This window comes from Gobius niger, assembly GCF_951799975.1.
Source record: "Gobius niger genome assembly, chromosome: 8".
Classification (NCBI taxonomy): domain Eukaryota; kingdom Metazoa; phylum Chordata; class Actinopteri; order Gobiiformes; family Gobiidae; genus Gobius; species Gobius niger.
Window position 1 is genome coordinate 30,692,698 of NC_136859.1, and position 18,810 is coordinate 30,711,507.

At 43.5% G+C, this 18,810-nt stretch overlaps 1 protein-coding gene across 1 annotated transcript in view; it reads left to right on the top strand.

The window, feature by feature from the left end:
* Positions 1–7,254: 7,254 nt before the first annotated feature.
* Positions 7,255–18,810, top strand: part of bmper (BMP binding endothelial regulator) — a 44,155-nt gene continuing 32,599 nt past the window's right edge. The window contains exons 1-2 of the mRNA XM_079561895.1: positions 7,255–7,342; positions 12,039–12,124. Of these exons, the coding sequence (XP_079418021.1) occupies positions 7,261–7,342; positions 12,039–12,124 (168 nt within the window). The 5' untranslated portion in view covers positions 7,255–7,260. The remainder of the gene's footprint in view (positions 7,343–12,038; positions 12,125–18,810) is intronic.

The window sequence follows — 18,810 nt, forward strand, 5'->3', positions numbered from 1 at the left end:
TGACCGACAGAAACAGTCGCCGCAGTCAGATGTAATACGTTGTAGCCTCGCAAAGTCCATTACAGCCTGAGTGAGTTTGATGACCCGAGTGCCCTGGGAAATAGAAGAAAATCCATAGGCCCCGGGATTAGCCTGGGCTTGTAAACGGAGGCTGTGGGAGAGATGCTAACCAGACGGCTCCCGCTAATTGTGTGGTTTTCTAACAAATATATCCACTGCCTCTGAGTGAAGCGAGACTCGAGGAAGTGACTGGGTTTATGAATGAACGCGACGGGAGGGGAGAGTGGAGGGAGCTTGATTTCTTTATTTCAATCATGCAATCCTTTAGGTACATAGTGATTCATGAGAGGACACTAGATCGATTTTCTCACTTTGTGTTGAAATATCAAATCAGAAGTTGAGGGGAAAGCGTTCAGAGGATTGTCGCTTATGGTTTCGTTTCATTGTAATCATCATGGAGTCCATTGGCCCAGGTCCACACTCATATTCAAGCACGGCCCGTCATTTTTCACTTCATAAATGTGAATTATCTCTTACGACACTGAGACTCCTTCCCAATCGAGCCTGAGCACGGCACGGATCAGGTGAAGTAAGTAAGTAAACTTTATTTGTATCGCGCCTTTCACAGACACAGAGTCACAAAGCGCTTCACAGTGTTAAAACATAATTATAAAACAGCATGTTCATTGCAATAATTCAAAATCAGCATTCACTATACAAGTGGTGTCAGTATTGCATCAGCCGGACTCAAATGCTTTCTCAAACAGATGGGTTTTTAGGTAACTGCTGATTCCAATGAGCGCAAGTCAAGAGGAACTTTATACCAAAGTTGGGGCGCTACGGCTTTGAAGGAGCGGTCTCCCCGAGTTTTAAAATGTGTTCGTGGAACCATCAACAGGTTCTGCCCAGAGGACCTCAGGTTCCGAGATGTACTGTAGGGTTTAAGTAGGTCAGCAATATAAGTGGGAGCCTGTAGAGCTCGAAAGGTTAGCACCAAGATTTTAAACTGAACCCGATGTTCAATGGGAGCCAGTGCAAGGACTTCAACACAGGTGTGATGTGGGCTCTCCTGTTTGTCCTGGTCAGAAGTCTTGCAGCTGAATTTTGAACTGACTGCAGACGAGCAAGCCCTTTCTTGCTCTGGCACGTAAAGAGACTGTTGCAGTAATCCAATCACGAGGACACTAACGCATGGATGATCATTTCCAGTTCTTCTCTGGACACCATGGGTCTGAATTTAGCAATGTTATGCAGATGGAAGTTGAAGTTTTTGACCAACTGCCTGACATGATGTTCAAGAGACATATTCTTATCAAGGATGACGCCAAGATCTCTCAGTTTTGTTTTTGCCGTGAGGCTCAAGTTGCCTAAGTGTTGTTTGATGGCGGGGAGGTCACCGTCAGGGGCAAGGATAAGTGTCTCGGTTTTGTCAGAGTTCAGTTGAAGACTGTTGTCGCTTAGCCACTGCTTTACCTGTATCAGACAGTTTGTGAGGGAAGTTAGTGGTGCGGCAGTGCGACCATTGAACATGGCAACTCTCCTTGACCTTGGTACAGTCAAGCCCCTATTCAAAATGGCGCTGTATCGAGTTTGGGATTTTGATGCCATATCGCGGCTGACGTTATCCTATAATAAACTTACAGAGATTTTAAAACACTGGAGTTATTGTTCACATTAAAACACTTGGACTGTAGGGCTGGGACGATACACTTTTGTCATGATCCGATACGTATCATGATACTCAGGGGTCGATCGATACGCATTGCGATACATTAATTATATTAAGTAATATGTTAAAGGAATAGACCACCGTTTTTACATACTGAGATATGTTCTTACCTTAGCTTTGACGAGTTCTTTAGGACCTGTCTGATCTTCACCCGTGCCTTCAGTCACGTAAACACAGCGCAGACGGCGTTAGCATTTAGCCTCTCCCTCTCTCCTCTATAGCTCCAAAACAGGTCAAGATAGAAGCTACCAAGCTCTTCCACGTTTTCCGTATTTAAATATGGTTACGTGAAGTGTTCCACTACAAAGTATAATTACACAAAATTAAACAATGTGGATTTTCTAAGCGGATAAAAGGGGGGACTATATTGTAAGGCGTTATAATACCAGGAGTAGTTCGAAATCCGCGCAGTAATCTTCACTTTACTGCGCGGATGCTCAAAAATGTGTAAAAAAAAAAAAAAAAAGAGAGAGAGAGAGAGAGAGAGAACAGTCATGTGTCTAAAGTTTATGAACCAAATGCATAAACACAAATGTAACAAAGTGTAACTGGAAAACAAAGGTGTGCAGGATAAAAATGCCTCCAAACACAAGTATTGAAAGTAGTGCAATACCTGATAAAGCAAAAAGTATTGCGATCCGATCCCATATTTTGTCCCAGCCCGACAGTGTGTTAGATGAATTTGCCAGCAGTGACTCGGCAGCTAACGGAGTCGTTCCACAGCTCTTGACCTCCCCCTTTTTGGATTGTTTTTAGCTAATGCTAGTCTATGCACAACATTTGCTAGTAGTACCCAGGAATATGGCGGATTTCTATGGCAACGGTGAATTCATAACATTGTACCCCGACCGCGATAGATTTCAACGACCAGCATGTAATATATAAATAAATAAATGTGTAATTCATAAGGAGAAAATGATGTTTAAAGAGACTAGATGCAAGTTGGCCATTTTATACTCACTACTGCCACCTCAGGCCATACGTGTAACTGCAGCTATTAAGCTTGTGCAGACCTGAAGTAACAACTTTTTGAGTGACAGTGCAGAATTTTAGAGGCAGTTGTGGGGAAGTTGTAGGTCTGGGCTCATACTACACATTAGGACATGGCTGGAACATGTAGGGGGAGGAAGATACTTTACATTTTTAAACTCCGTATCCCTTTAAATAGCTAATATTCACCACAGAATCCGACCTGTGTGAAAGCTGTCGGTCCCTGTCAGCCAAGCACGAGCAGTTTGATTTTTACACGTCCGCTCTATGAGGAAAATCCTTTCTGGTCCCAAGGGGATTTTTCTGCTGCAGTACCACAGATCGACCACTGAGCGGAAAGGAGCACACCCTGAGAGGGCAGTGTCCAGTTAATTATACATCCAGGGGTACTGTAGATCACCTGGACTGGGAGAACCCTTCCCTCTCTGGTGCCCTCTACTGGCAACCCTGCACCTCCTTACAAGTTTAGATCAAATGTATAAGATTTATTAGTTTTTTTTTGTTTTTTTTTCATCGGTAAAAGCATTTTTTGTTTTGAACATGTTGACGTCAGATCCGGGAACACAGCGAGTTTATGAATTATTAACACAAAACCCTTTACCTTTGGCCTGACTTATCCCCTTTAATCCAAATATTTGCCGTCACTTAATCTTACTTCTTTTTTTTTCTTTTTTCGTGCACACCTGTTTTTGCCTTCGGACTTAAGCGAAGCTAAAAGTGGGCCGGGCCTAATGATTTCTTTGAAGACGCGCTCTCCCTCTCTGTCTCTGATGAGTTGCTCTTTAAACGGCCTCATCTGTCAGTCTGGGGCTTTACTGCCGACCCCCGGCTGCAGATTTACGAGCAGGTAAAGCCCGAATGTATATGTTTTAGGCTTGTTTTGGGCTTGTACTTGGGGGGAAAGATGTTTGAAGGGGGCGCTCTGGATGATCTGCGTTTTTACCTGAAAGCGAGGACAGGACACACACCGAGACGAGACGACGCTTTGATTTTTGGAGCAAGTCTGATGCAGTTGCTCAGACCATTCACATTACAACTGGATTAAGCCACCGGAAGTTCCATTTTCTGATCCCTGGGCGCGGGCTGAACCCCCTGCGCCACTGTCGACCCGCAAACCATCGAGTTTAAGTTGAAATTCATCACCTCAGGGAGTCGAGTGCCTGGACTGTGGCCCCCCTTGGATCCAGTCTAGTCTAGTAACCATAAAATTAAGCCCGTTATTTGAGCAATGTCAGTGCGGGGGGCTGTAAAATGAACGCCGTCCCATCCCGTGTCCCCACGCACCCCTCGTTACGCCCAGTCAGCGCCGTGACCTTCGACCCTTGTTAACGGTTTTAAAGGGCTCCCCAGCTCCAGTCTGACCACCTCCGTCCGTGACCCGCGCCTATACACAAACTACACCGCCCCTTTCACTGTACGAGGCGGTCCTATCCCTGCTACCTTTCCTGACATTGTGAAGAGCCTGTACGGAGGGCATGAAGGTGATGTCACCGTCAGTTCGTAGAGGTTACTCTGTGAGCTGGACATTTGGGAAGAATCGGTTGCTTTGTCTCAAGAGTAACTGATAAAAGTCCAAACGTAAACATCAACACAAAATGGACTCCTGAAGATCAGCCTTAATGAGTTTAAAGGGACAGGCCGCCATTTTTTCATTCTGAGATATGTTCTTGCCTGAGTTTAGACGAGTTGATGCGTACCTGTCTGGTCTGTGTGTGTGCTCTCAGTCGTGCAAAACAGCCAAAGATGTTGTTAGCATTTGGCGTCTCCCAATGTATTCCTATAGCTCCAAACGGGGGTGAAGTTAGAAGCTACCAAGCTCTTTCACGGGCACAAAGACCAAACAGTTACGTATCAACTCGTCTAAGCTCAGGTAAGAACATATCACAGTATGGAAGAACTGTGTGCCCTCAGTCGCGCAAAACGACCAAAGATGTTGTTAGCATTTGGCGTCTCCCATTATATTCCTATAGCTCCAAACGGGGGTGAAGTCGGAAGCTACCGCGCTCTTCCACGGGCACGCACAAAGACCAGACAGGTACACATCAACTCGTCTAAGCTCAGGTGAGAACATATCACAGTATGGAAAAACCTGTTCCTTTAAGCCTCACATTTGGCTGCCCATAGTTGTAGCAAAGCAGCAACATCTCCATGGAGACAATATGTTGACGTCCTGCACCCGGCGAAGTTACGAGTCAAGTCTCCAAAGATGTAAAAATTAGTAGCGTGTTTGTTTATGTGTCACAGTTTCTGGCAGTTACCTCGTCCATCTAACCCTGTCCTAAAACATGCACAACAGACTAATACTCCAGCTGCTGTCCTTCTTTGCAAAGCCCGGCCTCGAGCTCTGGGGACATGTCCTTGAGATTGTCACACGTTGTACATGTGTTCAAGTGAATTGTGTTAAATGCACAAGATATACAACTGCACGCTCACTCGAAACTTGCGACAGTGGCCTTTTATTGTAGACAGCCTAAGGCACACCTGTGTAACATTCATGCGGTCTCATCAACATCTTCATAAGCCACATTTGAGAGGGGGGATGGATTCTCTGAAACTCTTAACCCTCACCTGAACCAAGCACATTTTCTCCAGTTTGGCTTTACCCAAATCTAAGAGCTTCCTGGAAAAAAATGCGACAAAAACGAGGATGAAAATACAACAGAAAAGTGACGAAAAGTGATGAAAACGTGGCAAAACTTGATGAAAACCCAACAAAAAAGCGATGGGGGGAAAAAAAGTCAAAAGTGACGACAACACGAGGAAAAGAGATCCATTTACATGAGTTTTGTAGGTCTTAGCTTTCAAATGAAGCGTTACTCTGACCTTTTAGTTTTGGATGAAGCTGAACTGGAGCAAATACACTTGGTTAAGGCGGGGGTTAAGAGGTTAATAAAGGCGAAATACTCACAAACAGATTTAGACAGACACACTTTTATGACTCTTTTCACACTGGTTGAGAGGTCAAATGGAGAGGACACATCAGGGGAGACCGGGGCTATTTGTCATGTGGGGCTATTTGTCACATTGCTTTTTATAGCCACACTAGAGGGTGCTGTACGCTGGTACTGATATATAATATGTGTATTGGTATTCCTCTTCTCCTCCAATGATAATTTTCTCATTTGGACTGAAGACATGAGGACACGACACATTTGAACAGTTTTTATGCGTTTTCCCAAACTTTATTGTTTGGGTTATTTTTGTACTTTTGTACTTTGTACTAATTTGAGCCGTTTTAGATGCTAAACCCATTTGTTAGCCAGCTTACATTGTTCGCAAAGTGGACACTCAGGGTTATTTGTCACATGAGGTATTACATGGTGGGACATTTTTTTCTTTTGTGTCTAATGTTTTTCTGATCACTTTATTTTAACATGAGGTTTTCTACAGGCTGTATGTTTGGGTCATTTTACACCTCAGAGCATTTTGCAAAAAGAATCAACACTTTGTTCAAACAAGTGTTTCAAAGACATCTGGCATTGCCTTGTGAAAACATATTTTGTCATTTTATCTCAAAAAAATAGAAAGTTACAAAGGTTTATCAAAGTTCAAGTCAAGGGTTCAAGCTTTCATTTAATGCAGGTCTGACTTGTGGGATTTTCTGTTGATGAGCAGCAAACTCTAGTGAGACAAATAGCCCCGGTCTCCCCTACTTTATAGAGAGGCAGTGACTATACAGTGCACCCTTATTGATGTCAGAAAGGAAAACACCTAATTACTCCTCCTGGTTCAGAAACGAATTGCTTCTTATCCTTACATCAACATCACTTCGTAGAACAGAATGAACAAATCCTCATCCTCCAGTTGGGAATAACGATATAAAACGTCAAAGCGTGTAGATCGTATTGCGTAAAGCCACACACATCCTCCCCTCTCACTGCGCGCTCCTCTCCCTCCTCTGCGCGCCCTCGTCCCGTCAAACACCCCCGTCAGCGCGCCGCGGGAGACACAGCTGAAAAGTGCGCTGCTGACTGGGAACCGGCCTCGTCGCTCGCCCGGAGGGGGTTTGGTCTAAAACGGCTCCTCCGCCGCGCGTACATGCAGCCGCGGGGAGGGAGGTCCTGACTCCGCGCACATGCAGGAGGCAGGACTTCGTGGCTCTCGTGTGCGCTCCTCCGACTGTGGCACAGAAGAGTGGAGAGGATCAGTGAGCGGCGGACACTGCTGAGCGCAACCGCGTAAACGGAGCACTTTACGACTTTGACAGCGAGGACGTCCGGGCTCACTTCACGACACGGATACACTTTTCCTCTGTTGCTTTCTAATTTGGGAGGAGCGTCAACGTTTCACGGACTGTGTGTTTTTTTTCCACGTGCGCACCCATCTCCATCTCCAGACAGCCGGTTTTGGGCACACGCACTCACGAGATGCCGCTGTCTCCTACGTGTCTGCGCGCCTTTGTCATGATAATGCGGCACTAACCAATTGCTCCGATGCGGCGCTCCCCGGACTTCTTCTAAAGCACCTTTCTGGACCATCCTACCGTTTGTTTCTTCAACTTCTTCTCCTTCTTCTTCTTCTCCTTCTTCCAAGACGCGAGGATGTTCCGCTCCACCTGTGGGCTCGCGCTGTGGTGCGTGCTGCTGCTCCAAACGGCGCGCTCCTCCTCCGCGCTAATTACAGGTAACGTCGCAAACATGGCTTTTTAATCTGCGCTGCTGCAGCGACTATAAAGGGCGACGCGCTCACATCCCCGGCACTTAGCGCAGGCTCGGGCCTCTGTGGCGTTTGAGCCAAATAAAAGGCGCTGTCAACTTTGTGATGTGGGCGCCGATCCGGAAACTTTGCAGCAGCGCGAACAGCTCGAGTATATACTAATTAAAAGTGGCAGGTTTTTTTTTTTGTTTTTTTTTGGGTGGTGGTGGGGGGGAGAAGAAGGCAAGCGTTTGGTCACTTTCAAGTGCGTAAAAATATAGTTAAAGGGCGGCGTGGCGTAATGCCTTTGCCGGCGTGCCACTTCAAAGCTCGCCTTTAATTTTACTTGAAATCAATCTACTCTATTCTATTTGTGCTACGGCCTGATTTTGTTGATAGAGTTCCATTTAGATGTACGCAATAGTTTAGATTTACGCATTGGAGCATGGGTTTTATTTTTGGCACAAAACAAACTCGCCTAAAGTTCTTCAAACAACCTAATCCGTTAAAGACATTAAAAAGCTTCAAAGCATCCACGCTATTTCAAAAAAGAAGATGACATCCTTCATCTTAAAAACAGATTGAATCAATCTTGCAGACGTGTCAGTTGTCACCCGGAGTCAAAAGGGGTGACTGCTTGATTTGTATCGGGGAAGAAAGAAATGTAAACACTGATCGATCGGGCCGGTAATCGCTAATCCCATCTCGTGCGTAAAAAGACATTCCCATTGATTCCTGTGTTAAAAAGTCATAAATGGAAATGAATGAATGGGTCTCCGTGGTGCCACCGCGTCTCCCTCTGTCTGTCTGAGTCTGTCTGTCGCCCGCGGAGTGTCGTCTCCAAAACTCGCTTGCCCGGTTACGCACAGAACGAGAGGTCCGTCTTTGCGCACAGTGGCCCCGTGCGTAAAGGCAACGATCGATCTCCACAAAAAGTCGGGAAAAGTGAGACATTTAAACTTGTTTTCGACAAAGGCAGCCACGGGGGGATTTAATTTGCTAATCCTGCTCAAATAACACATATAGGGAAAGCAACAGGTTGAGAAATATTCCAACCCAGAAAGTTCGGACAGCAAAGGAGTGTGGATAATATGATTTCTATGTAAAATTAACCATCCCCTCTATTATACAATCCACTCTAGATTGTAGAAAAAGTGGGACAGGGGGCATACACGCAACAGGTGAGGGACAGGTGATCATTTTCTGGATAACAATTGTACTTTGATGGAGAAAACTGAGTCTTAAATGAGTTGTCCCAAACGTGACTGAAAATGGGATCCGCACAGACTGATTTCGGGGGCCACTCCATCGCCACAACAAAGAAAACATTGATCACAGGCTGGAGCGCGGCCCTGGAGCGATGCATAGGGATTCACTCACATGATACAGAGGCATGCGCACGAGCCACTATGAGTGAATATTGTGACCTGTACTGCGCAGTCATTGATCTAACCTTTTGCCCCCACCCGTCCAGTTAGATCACGTCCCATATTTGTTGAAATCTGTATACTGCCCCACCAAGTCTTGAGTTGATCTTTCCCTGGGGGCAAAGACATATTACCTCCAACTTGAATGATAGTTCTTGGATCAGTGTGCTTTGTTATGTGATTAGTCTCTATCTACTGTTTTGAATGATGCTGGTTTATGCTGAGGGCTGCATTGGGATTCAAATGGGACCTCATTTAATTTAGAGGTGTGTGTGTGTGTGTGATTTCCATAACAATGACAGAGGTCCCTAAGGTGAGGGGATGAGGTGCGCTTTGTAGACTGTTTCTTTATCACTTGTAGCTGCTGGAGTTATCTGCCCTGTGATTCTGACTGACAGGCTGTGACACTAAGAGACTCGTAAAGACAAACTGCTCTTTTTTTTTACCCATAACATCATAAATGTACTTGCAATCATAGACAGGGAATAACATGCACAAATAAGATGGAGCTACTGTCGGTGTATTTGGCCTTGATTTGATTAACTCTTCTTATCAAATGTTTAAGTGGAAAAAGACTTCACTGCCGTCCATCTGGAAGTTTTTACTCACACGGATCTTACACATATTTTTAGAAAGTACAAGGTCTTAACTTTCAAACGGGGCAACAACGAAAAGCACGACGTAAAAACTACGAAAACAGTCCAAAAAGCGAAGAAACATGACAAAAAAGCGATGAAAACATGGCAAAAAAAAGGACAAAAAAGTGACAAAAAAGTGACAAAAACATGACAAAAAAGGACCAAAAAGCGACGAAAACGTGACAAAAAAGGGGCCAAAAACATGACAAAAAAGGACCTAAACATGACAAAAAAGGACCAAAAAGTGACAAAAACAGAGGCAAAAAAAGTGATGCATATGCATCAAAACAATGTCAAAAATCAGCAAAAACGTGCCAGAAAAGCAACACTATAAAACACAAATGAGGCGTTACCCTGGCCTATAGTCTGTAAGCTGCAATCGAGAAGCTTGTAGATTTGGGTAAAGCTGAACTGGAGAAAATTTGCTCGGTTAAACATTGTTAGATAATTTAACTACACTCAAATCAAGGTCAAATATTCTCATTTCAAGCCAATGTCACTTGTGTTAGGATGAGTTTGTGGCCGTGATCGATGTTTTTTTGTTTAAATTAGACCCAATGAAGCTCAAGTGCACAGTAAGAGAAATGAAACTCTACTACCTACTAAATTTATGTCCCCGAAAGCCTGGTTTTTTTTGTTAATGGGGGTCGCTTGTTACCTCGCATGACCCCGCTGGTCTATACCGTCCCGGCCCTCGGCTCACCTCTGCAGCTCGCGGAGAGGAAGTTTAGATTAGCGTCTTTACAGCAGTCTGCTCCTGTCCGCGTGCGCCTCTGGTCTGCGTCATAAAGCCTTGTTTTCGGGACCGTTTCCTCTGCGCGGCTCATGTTACCTTTTACTGACTCAGTGGCTGGGGCTGCTGATGTTTAAAGTGTCTTTTAGCCGGACGGACGGGGCAGACCCAAACAAAGGCTCAAAGCGGCCCTTTATAGGGATCGGGTTCGAGGGTTGGACACTAGACTCCTGTCCCTCATCTGTCATACATATTTTACGCAGCGCTTTTTGAGGACACGGATTAGCCGCGTCTTTGTCAATGGAGCTTGTCAACGGTTTGTTAGTGACGTCTTAGCTGTAACTTTACTGGGGGCGGGGCTTCTCCTGCTCGTCTCCATGGAGATGATGGAGTAAAGGCAGCTAAATAAGAGATTTAAGTAGGTCTTCATTCCAATCCATTCTTATACCCACCGCAGAAATAGTATTTCCAATCAAGTTGGTAATTAGGGGCATGTTTTGCATTGCTGGCAGCAGTATAATCCAAAATCTTACACAGTGTGCCTTTAATGATACTGAACAAATTATGTATTTCCCCAGGATGTGGTGGATTTAAAGTGCTTATGACAGGTTTGAATGCCTTTGAAAATATGACTACATGAATATCATCTGTTGTAAGTTTTCATTATCATTATATTTCAGTGATGTAGCGATTTAATAATTAAGTAGAAAAGTTATTTTATTTTAAGCTACTGACAGGAGGTAAAGTTCCAGAGCAGTTCGACTCATTTCCCATTGACTGAACATGGTTGGCATGGCAACAGTTTAAAATTGTTTACCTCTATCTATGTCACTTCCTGTCAGTGTCCAATAAGGAAGTGAAGCTAGAAACATCACAGAAATGGTCAAACTAAAGAAAGCTGGGAACAAACTTTAGCAAAATCTTAAATATAATCGTGTGTAATGTGTCACTTTAAACACTGACTAAGCCAAAGCTGAAATCAGCATCAATCATTTTAGACGAGGCATCTTTGTGCTTGTGAAAAGGCTCGTGGCCCATGCATTGAATATGGTTCTGCGACCCAAATTTGAAGTCTGAACTCACGAGTCCAACAACACGAGTCCAAGGCTTTCCAGTGTGTTTTTTTTCCTTCTTTCTTTTAACAAATGTCTGCTTTTAGAATATATGTTTCTTTTTTGATGTATTTATTGCATTAATAGAAAATAGAATGCAGATATGGGGCCAGAAAGTTATACTTGTCCTTGCAAAGAAATTCCTTCTCTGCACAGCCCCAGAGCCGCTGGAAGATTAGCCTGTTGTGCATGTTTTGGTTTGGATCTCCAGCCTGTAGCTCGGGAACTCTCCAGCCCTTTTTTGGTGACTCACCCAAGGTTTTCTACATTGTAACATGTGCTTGGTAAGTCGCATTTTAGATACATTTTGAACAGAATCTGAAAACATTTACACACCAGTCTCCTATAGGGACAAGATTCAATTTAAATTCTTGAATTGTGTTGAAATATCTTTATCAGAACGTCAATATTTCTGTCTTCCAAGCCTGGGAAGGGAACCTGTGACGATTCCTTCCAATCGTTTGCACCATAAAAGTGATCTTTAACGGGCTCAAAGGTTGATCCAATATTTGTGGACAGTTGTCACTTGCAAAACAAATTCCTTCCGTTTATCTAAGTAGGACGCTCGGAAGTAATGTGCCATACCATAAGTAAATGTCAAAGGTTAATTAGCTGAACAAACAGACCTGCCACACTCGTTGTATAAGCCCGGCTCCTGGCGCTGGCCTCTTTTCTATCAATACAGTTTATTTAACGGCTGAAGTCACGTCTGCGGATGTAGACAATGGGTTGGTCCGTGTTTTCTCATTGACATTTGTTTTGTTTTCCCCGCAGGGACCGAGGCGAGCTGCGACAATGAAGGAGAGGTGCTGCACATCCCGAATATCACCGACAACCCCTGCATCACCTGTGTGTGCCTGGTAAGACTCAAGGGGAACACCTCGCTGCTGCGTCATTGAAGTATTAGTCGCTCTCTGCGGTTTTTGTTACATAAAAGTGGCTCACATGGTAAAGAAGAAGTACCATCGGGGTTGTATCGGTGTATATATTCAGTTATAATCAGTATTTAGCCTAAAATCACTATTCCTATTTGTATTTTGTATGTCCATTTACTAAGAAAAACCTTCTCTTAAAGCAGGGGTGTCCAAACTTTTTTCATGGGGGGCCGCATATTGAAGTGTACACGGGGTGAAAGGCCATAGATCAGTAGTTAGTGCCGCAAAACCTTCGAGTAGCAGAGGTTTAATTTGTGCCCCATACCTTTATTTAAGCTTAAAACCTTCATGCCAGCTCTGTCTCACAATAAAATGTTAGTTGTTAGGCTAGAATTGCATAGAATTATTACATTTCAAATAAAAAGGTCCATCTCTGGTGATGTGTACCGATACAGCATGAGGCCGAGGGCCACCATAAATTGGTCTGAGGGCCGCATTTGGCCCCCGGGCCGCACTTTGGACACCCCTGTCTTAAAGCAAACAGATGTAACATTGGCTCTGTTCCTAAATGTGCCTATTTTCAATTTCACACTTTAGATTTGTAGTCCAAATTAACAGTCTATCCTTGATTCAAAAGATTTGTCCCGCCAGGCCGCTGTGACTTTGACTTCGGTGACTTCTGCGTCCCGTGTTTGCTTTCCACACTTGACTTCCCGCTCCAGTGGCGGCCTGTGCATTGATAGTATAGGCTAATATTTGTATGCAGGCCTTACAGTAGATTATGGTCCTTATGGTTCTTATCAGCAGCAGACAGGGCGAACACCGCGGGACGTCCTGACCCAGAGGTGTGGTGGAGGGAGCAGGGAATTCTCTCAATGGGAAAGATTTCATATCAGGGTTTTTTTCTATGTTTTTGAAGTTGTGAATGAAGTGATAACGGCTCGAAATGCGGCACTTCCTCCTCCACTACAATATTGTAAAGGCTCCGAGAAGTAAAATTGTTTATTTATCCGTGATTTGTTATTTTAAAAGCCTTAAAATGCACACTCCAGTAGTATCTGTACTTTTACTCATGTAATGAAACCAATTACTTTGACCTTGGTTAATTAGCTTGTTGCACAATGTGGCTACGCTAGTTCCTCTGAGCTGAATCTGTGGGCGCTAGTACTTCCTGTCCGTATTAATTTCCATTAAGATTAGCTTAGACTCGTTCGAATCATCGTATTTCCTACAGATTCTGTGGTGGACAGTGAGTTCCTGGTAGACGATCACTTACTTCAGGTGAATGAGTTGCTGTACAGTGTAAATATTTCCGTAGAGGAGACGTCTATGTTTATAAGGATCAGTGAGTTTGTCTTGAAGCTAAAGGCTAACATTAATTTCATTTATATTTTTATTTTATTATAAAATTTGAAATAGTGCCTCAAATATAAACTAATCTGCATATAAACCATCTTGTCCTACTTTAATTTTTTTATCGCTATATATTTTTATTCCATTTTTTTTTATAGCATGTTAGCCTTTAGCTTCAAGACAAACTATCAATCCTTTATGATCACAGGTGTCTCCTCTGAACTCGTTACATCAAGATTTGAACACACAGTAAATGAACATCTACCAGGAAACTCACTGTCCACCACGTAATCTTTAGAAAATATGATTATTATTCCAGCAGGTCTGAGCTAATCTCTATAGGAAAAGAATACAGACAGGAAGTACTGGCGCTCACAACTTCAGGTCAGAGGAACTAGCATAGCCATACCGTGCAACAAGCCACTTACACAACAGCTACTTGTTGTGTAAGTTAGCTGTTGTCATAGCTAACGATGCACAAAAACAGTATAATTAGCTTATAGCATTTATGGCACTAGCTTGACTTCGCCTGACTTCAATTCCGCATACTTTTTTTTTTTATCCTGCCGTAATTCCAGCGCTCTGTATTCAATTTCTCTTTCCCCGCGTCTCCCGGATTTACGGCGTAGTCACGGTGAAACCTGAAGTGGGGATTGTTTGTTTTAAGAGATTGCCCTGTCGTCACGCTGTCTTGGCTCGTCGCGGCTGTTAAAGCTAAGCTACAAAACGTTAGCGCCACTCTCTTTTTTTTGTTGTTCCTGGAACATGTGCTCTTTGACCCCTCGGCCCCTGTTTGTGGCCTCCCGGTGAGCTCACTGGGAGGATGAGAACGAGACGCACCGGGCTTTTCTGTGTCACTGCACACAAGCTAACGTGCTAACCGGCTAACAGCTTGAAGCCGAATCATGTGACCTGGGGCTGGAGCACTTGAAATTAGTTTGTCTTTTGGTGGTCAAAGGGCTGGATTTTGTTACATGAGGAAAGGTACAGACACTACTGGTAAAATTGTACTCAATTACAAGTAGGAGTCACTCAGCCAAATGATAGCTTTAGCTTATCAGCTAAGCACAGAAAACGAGAAAATACTTAATTAAGTATAAAATACGAATACTAATAAAACAGGGTTGTGAGTAATAACTTTGCGGCTTCTAAATCATAATGATGACGCCCTAAATTCACCACTTGTTCGCGAGCACAAACCTTTCTTCTTGTCAGTGACATTGACAGCTTGTTTGCACAGTGCCACCTTCTGTTCTGGAGTGTGCATTACAAGGGTTTTAAATGGCACAAAACAGAGTTGAGGCTTACTTTTTTTTTATCTTTCGAATGTCTGCAAGTAGTAGTGGAGTAAAAATGCTTCAGGCCAGAGTGTCTTGAAGGTCCCAATGACTTGCAGGAACCTCTCCGTCTGGCTCAGGCTTTGAAACGATCTGTCCCTCTGTGTGGTCGACTCATGAAAAGTCAAGACACTGTTGCTCAAAAAAGGGTTTTCTTACTGTGAATTTGGTGTATTTTTTATATACCCCAAAAAGTGTCGTCCATGACGGTATCTACACATATTTTACTAACCTCATTTGAGCCCCATTTTGGTCCCGACTTAGTGTTTTCTGTCACCTTTTTTGGTCACAACTTGCTGAGAAACAAATAACTAGGTATTTGTGTTTGAATTGAATGGAAGACACCGCATGGAAACGGATTAGTAAAATATCATCAAAAAAAAAAGAATTTCAATATCGTGCAACCGCATATAGTATCCAAACAAACATAAATTAAGTAGATTTGAACTGTTTTGCACCCAAAATTATTTTGAATGGAAAATACATTTTACTTAACTTGGTCATTTGTAAACTCACTACTGCCACCTCAGGTCTTTTGCGTAAGTGCAGGTTCTATATAAAGCTCGGCAGTTGTGGTGAATAGGTCTGGGCTCATTCTACACATTAGGACATTGCTGGAACATCCTAGGGGAAGAAAATACTTAATTTTGAAATGTTTAAACTCCGTATAGTCCCTTTAACTTTACCTGAATAGAGTTTAAAAGAAGTGACCTCTCTGATTAATACTAAACAATTCAAATAAAAGTAAATGCTACTGTTAGCTATAACCTACTGGTAAAACCCACATTTGGAGCCAACAACTAGTGGCCACCCAAGGTACTGCACGGTGTCGGAACAATACAGACCTTTGTTCACAGTTTTCTCCAATTTGATAAGTGCTTTTTCATCGTAAAAATTACCTGTACTTAGGCTGTACGTGATTTGTTGAAGTCGTTGCTCCTGGCTCCTGATTGGCTGCTCCCTGACTCTGGTTTTATCTTACAGACATCAGCCAGCGCCTGCTCAGTGCTATCAGTCATCAGCAGTGAGTGGCCTTTCATCCTCCCCCCCCCCCCATACGCTCTAATAAAGTCACAAACATGAGGGCCCTTTAGACTTTATTGAATTTAGGCTTTGTTTGTCTCCTTAAAACTTTTGGCTTAACGTAAAGCAATCGCATAATCACTTCAGCAGGTAAATGTTGTGTGTGGATTGGAGCTTTTTAAAGGCGACTTCCTGATTTTTTGGGCTAATGTCGGGCACGAAAAACGTGGTTGGTTTTCATCACTGTCTGAGATTGTTTAAGTGCGTCTTGTTTTTGGATCATCTCTGCACATTGTGTTTCCCGCTGTGAGAGTTGTTTGTGTTAAGCCAGGCGAGTGGATTAAGTGCAGATGAAGCACATTTGGGTCGACTTGAGTTTTTGGCATCGCATCATCAAAGTTACATCAAAGAGGCTAAATGTGGCGGTCGCTTCGTAGGAACCACAGGCTATTGCGAGCAAACACCTTCATCAAATAATCCTGTTTATTCTGCCGGTTATGAAGCGTTTCCTCAGACGACGGGAAACACCGGGTCAAACTCAGGTTGTGCTAATTATGGAAACAGCAGTGTCTGGTTATAAACATGAAGCTAGACGTCGGGCCTATGTTTTAGTGTAGTGAGCGTCATCAAGGTTTTAGTTTCGTGTTGGTTTTGTCTATTTCTGTTTTAAGGGACATCAAATGCTTCTTTGCCAAAGTGCAGGTTGATGATTTTAAGCGTGGCTGGCTGCAGTTTTAGTGTGATAGTAAGTGTATTTTGTCAATAGTCTACTAGTCATTTTTCATTTACACTGCATTACATTTTTATTTTTGCTTCTTTTTTCCATATTTGGCATATATTGTGTATTTCATATTCATAGTCCTATCTTTATATTTCATACTTGTTAATGTGTACATATTCTGAGATATTTACAGTGGGGGAAAAAAGCATTTGGTCAGTTTCACATAGACATTCTATTGGATTTTGGCCAAATACTTTTTTCCCCCACTGTATATGCACTAATATACATGCATTCATTTCACATTCTTAATTTTTTTTAATAGTGCTTGAGTCGGGCTTTCAATCCTGCATTACCAAGTTTCTCAAAGCACTACACAGTCATTACTAATTCACGCCATAGTCAGTTACTATTGTAGCCACAGCTGCCCCTGCGGTAGACTGACGTGAGGCATCTGTCCGACCACCTTCTTGCCGTAGGCACGAGCACTAACCTCTGCGCCATTTCCCCCCCAAAGATTGCGATTTGAGTGACAGTGACAACACAATTTCCCTTATGGATCAATAAAGTTTCTCTAAATTGCAGCAGCCTCCATTAGAGATGCCCAGTGCTGCCCACGGTGTAGGTCCTGTACCCAGTTTCTTTTGAGTGAATACAATACAAAACAATACAAATGTCTCTCCTATAGACAATATAAAACAGCCTCCATTGATCAAAGTGCTTCACAAGGTAAACATCATCCAACTCGATATTGGTCTAAGACAATATGTAGTTGTAGTTTTGTAGAGCTGTCTGTGCCACACAGCCTTGCGGGGTCAGGGGCCTCCGCTCACTCATGCGGGCCCCCAGAAGAACACACACTAATGGGCCCGTCTCGCTCACAGAGGGCCTTTGTGGGGGCCTCACATGTAATGGCCCCGGAGTGGATGTGGCTGACAGACAGAGCGACAGGCCGGTCTCCATGACGATGTCTTATCAGCCCTATCAGTCTGTCCATCTGCGTGTCTCTGTCCTCTGCGTCGTCCACGCTTCCTCATTCACTCAGGCCCCCCTCGCCTCCTTGTCCCGCTTCCCAGCCTCGGGGGGTCAGTGCGGGGCCAAGGTGAGCACCAGGCCCCGTCTCTATGAGTGAAATGTTGTCATTATGAAGCCTTTTTATTGATTTTGAACCAGCTGACTGGTTATTGTTGTTGTTGTTGTGTCTATATATATCTTGGTAAGACCTTTATTTATTGTAACGTCACATTGAATCCAATTGAAGGGTGTGTCTATAGGATTTAAATTTTTTGATAAGGGGTCCCTGTTTCCAAAAAGCCAATTTTTCAAAATGACCAATAAGCTCCTCTAGATGCGCCGCCATGTGCGCCACACAGACTGTAGAAGAAGTCCAGCGCTGCACCTCACACCTCCCTCACCCGTTTATTATAACAGATCCTTTTTTATTGCCTGTACTAAACTTCACAGGACACTTCACAAAAAGTTCATGTCCAAATAGTAATAAAAACAAAAAAAACTTTTTCTAAACATAATTGACATAAAACAGTGTGCAGATAACAGAAAATACAATATTTTACTCCTCGTGGTGCTTGGTTGGAGAGGTGACAACGCACAGGAGCCAGAAAACTCCCCATATTTTAAAATCCAATCTGCCATCGGTCTATGGATTGTAGTTTACTACCAGCGACAATGGCAGGAAGGAATAATGACTGCAGTGTGCCACTTTGAGAGGTTTGTCAAGCTGGGAAAGGGCAAAACAAGTGTAAGACATTTTTTATTGTTATTAAGGAGACATTTGTATTTCCAGGACTACAGCTTGTCTTCAAAGGGACTATGGAGTTTAAAAAATTAAGTATTTTCCTCCCCCTACACGTTCCAGCCATGTCCTGATGTGTAGAATGAGCCCAGACCTGTTCACCACAACTGCCTCTAAAATCCTGCACTGTCACTCAGAAAGGTGTTACTTCGGGCCCAAAGTGCCGTCATGCACGAGCTTAATATAGAAGCTGCAGCTACACGTATGACCTGAGGTGGCAGTAGTGAGCATAAAATGACCAACTTGCATCTAGTCCCTTTAACTGTGGTGAGACCAGACTTTATCTGACATTCAGGTTTCTCTTCACATCCATCTTTCTAGTTTCAAACGTTCAGCTTGAGCCAAAGTTCATGAAAAAAAGAAAAATCAATGGAGTAAACATTCCCAGGTGACCCAACATGGCTGAGGTCATCTCCCGTCCCAACTC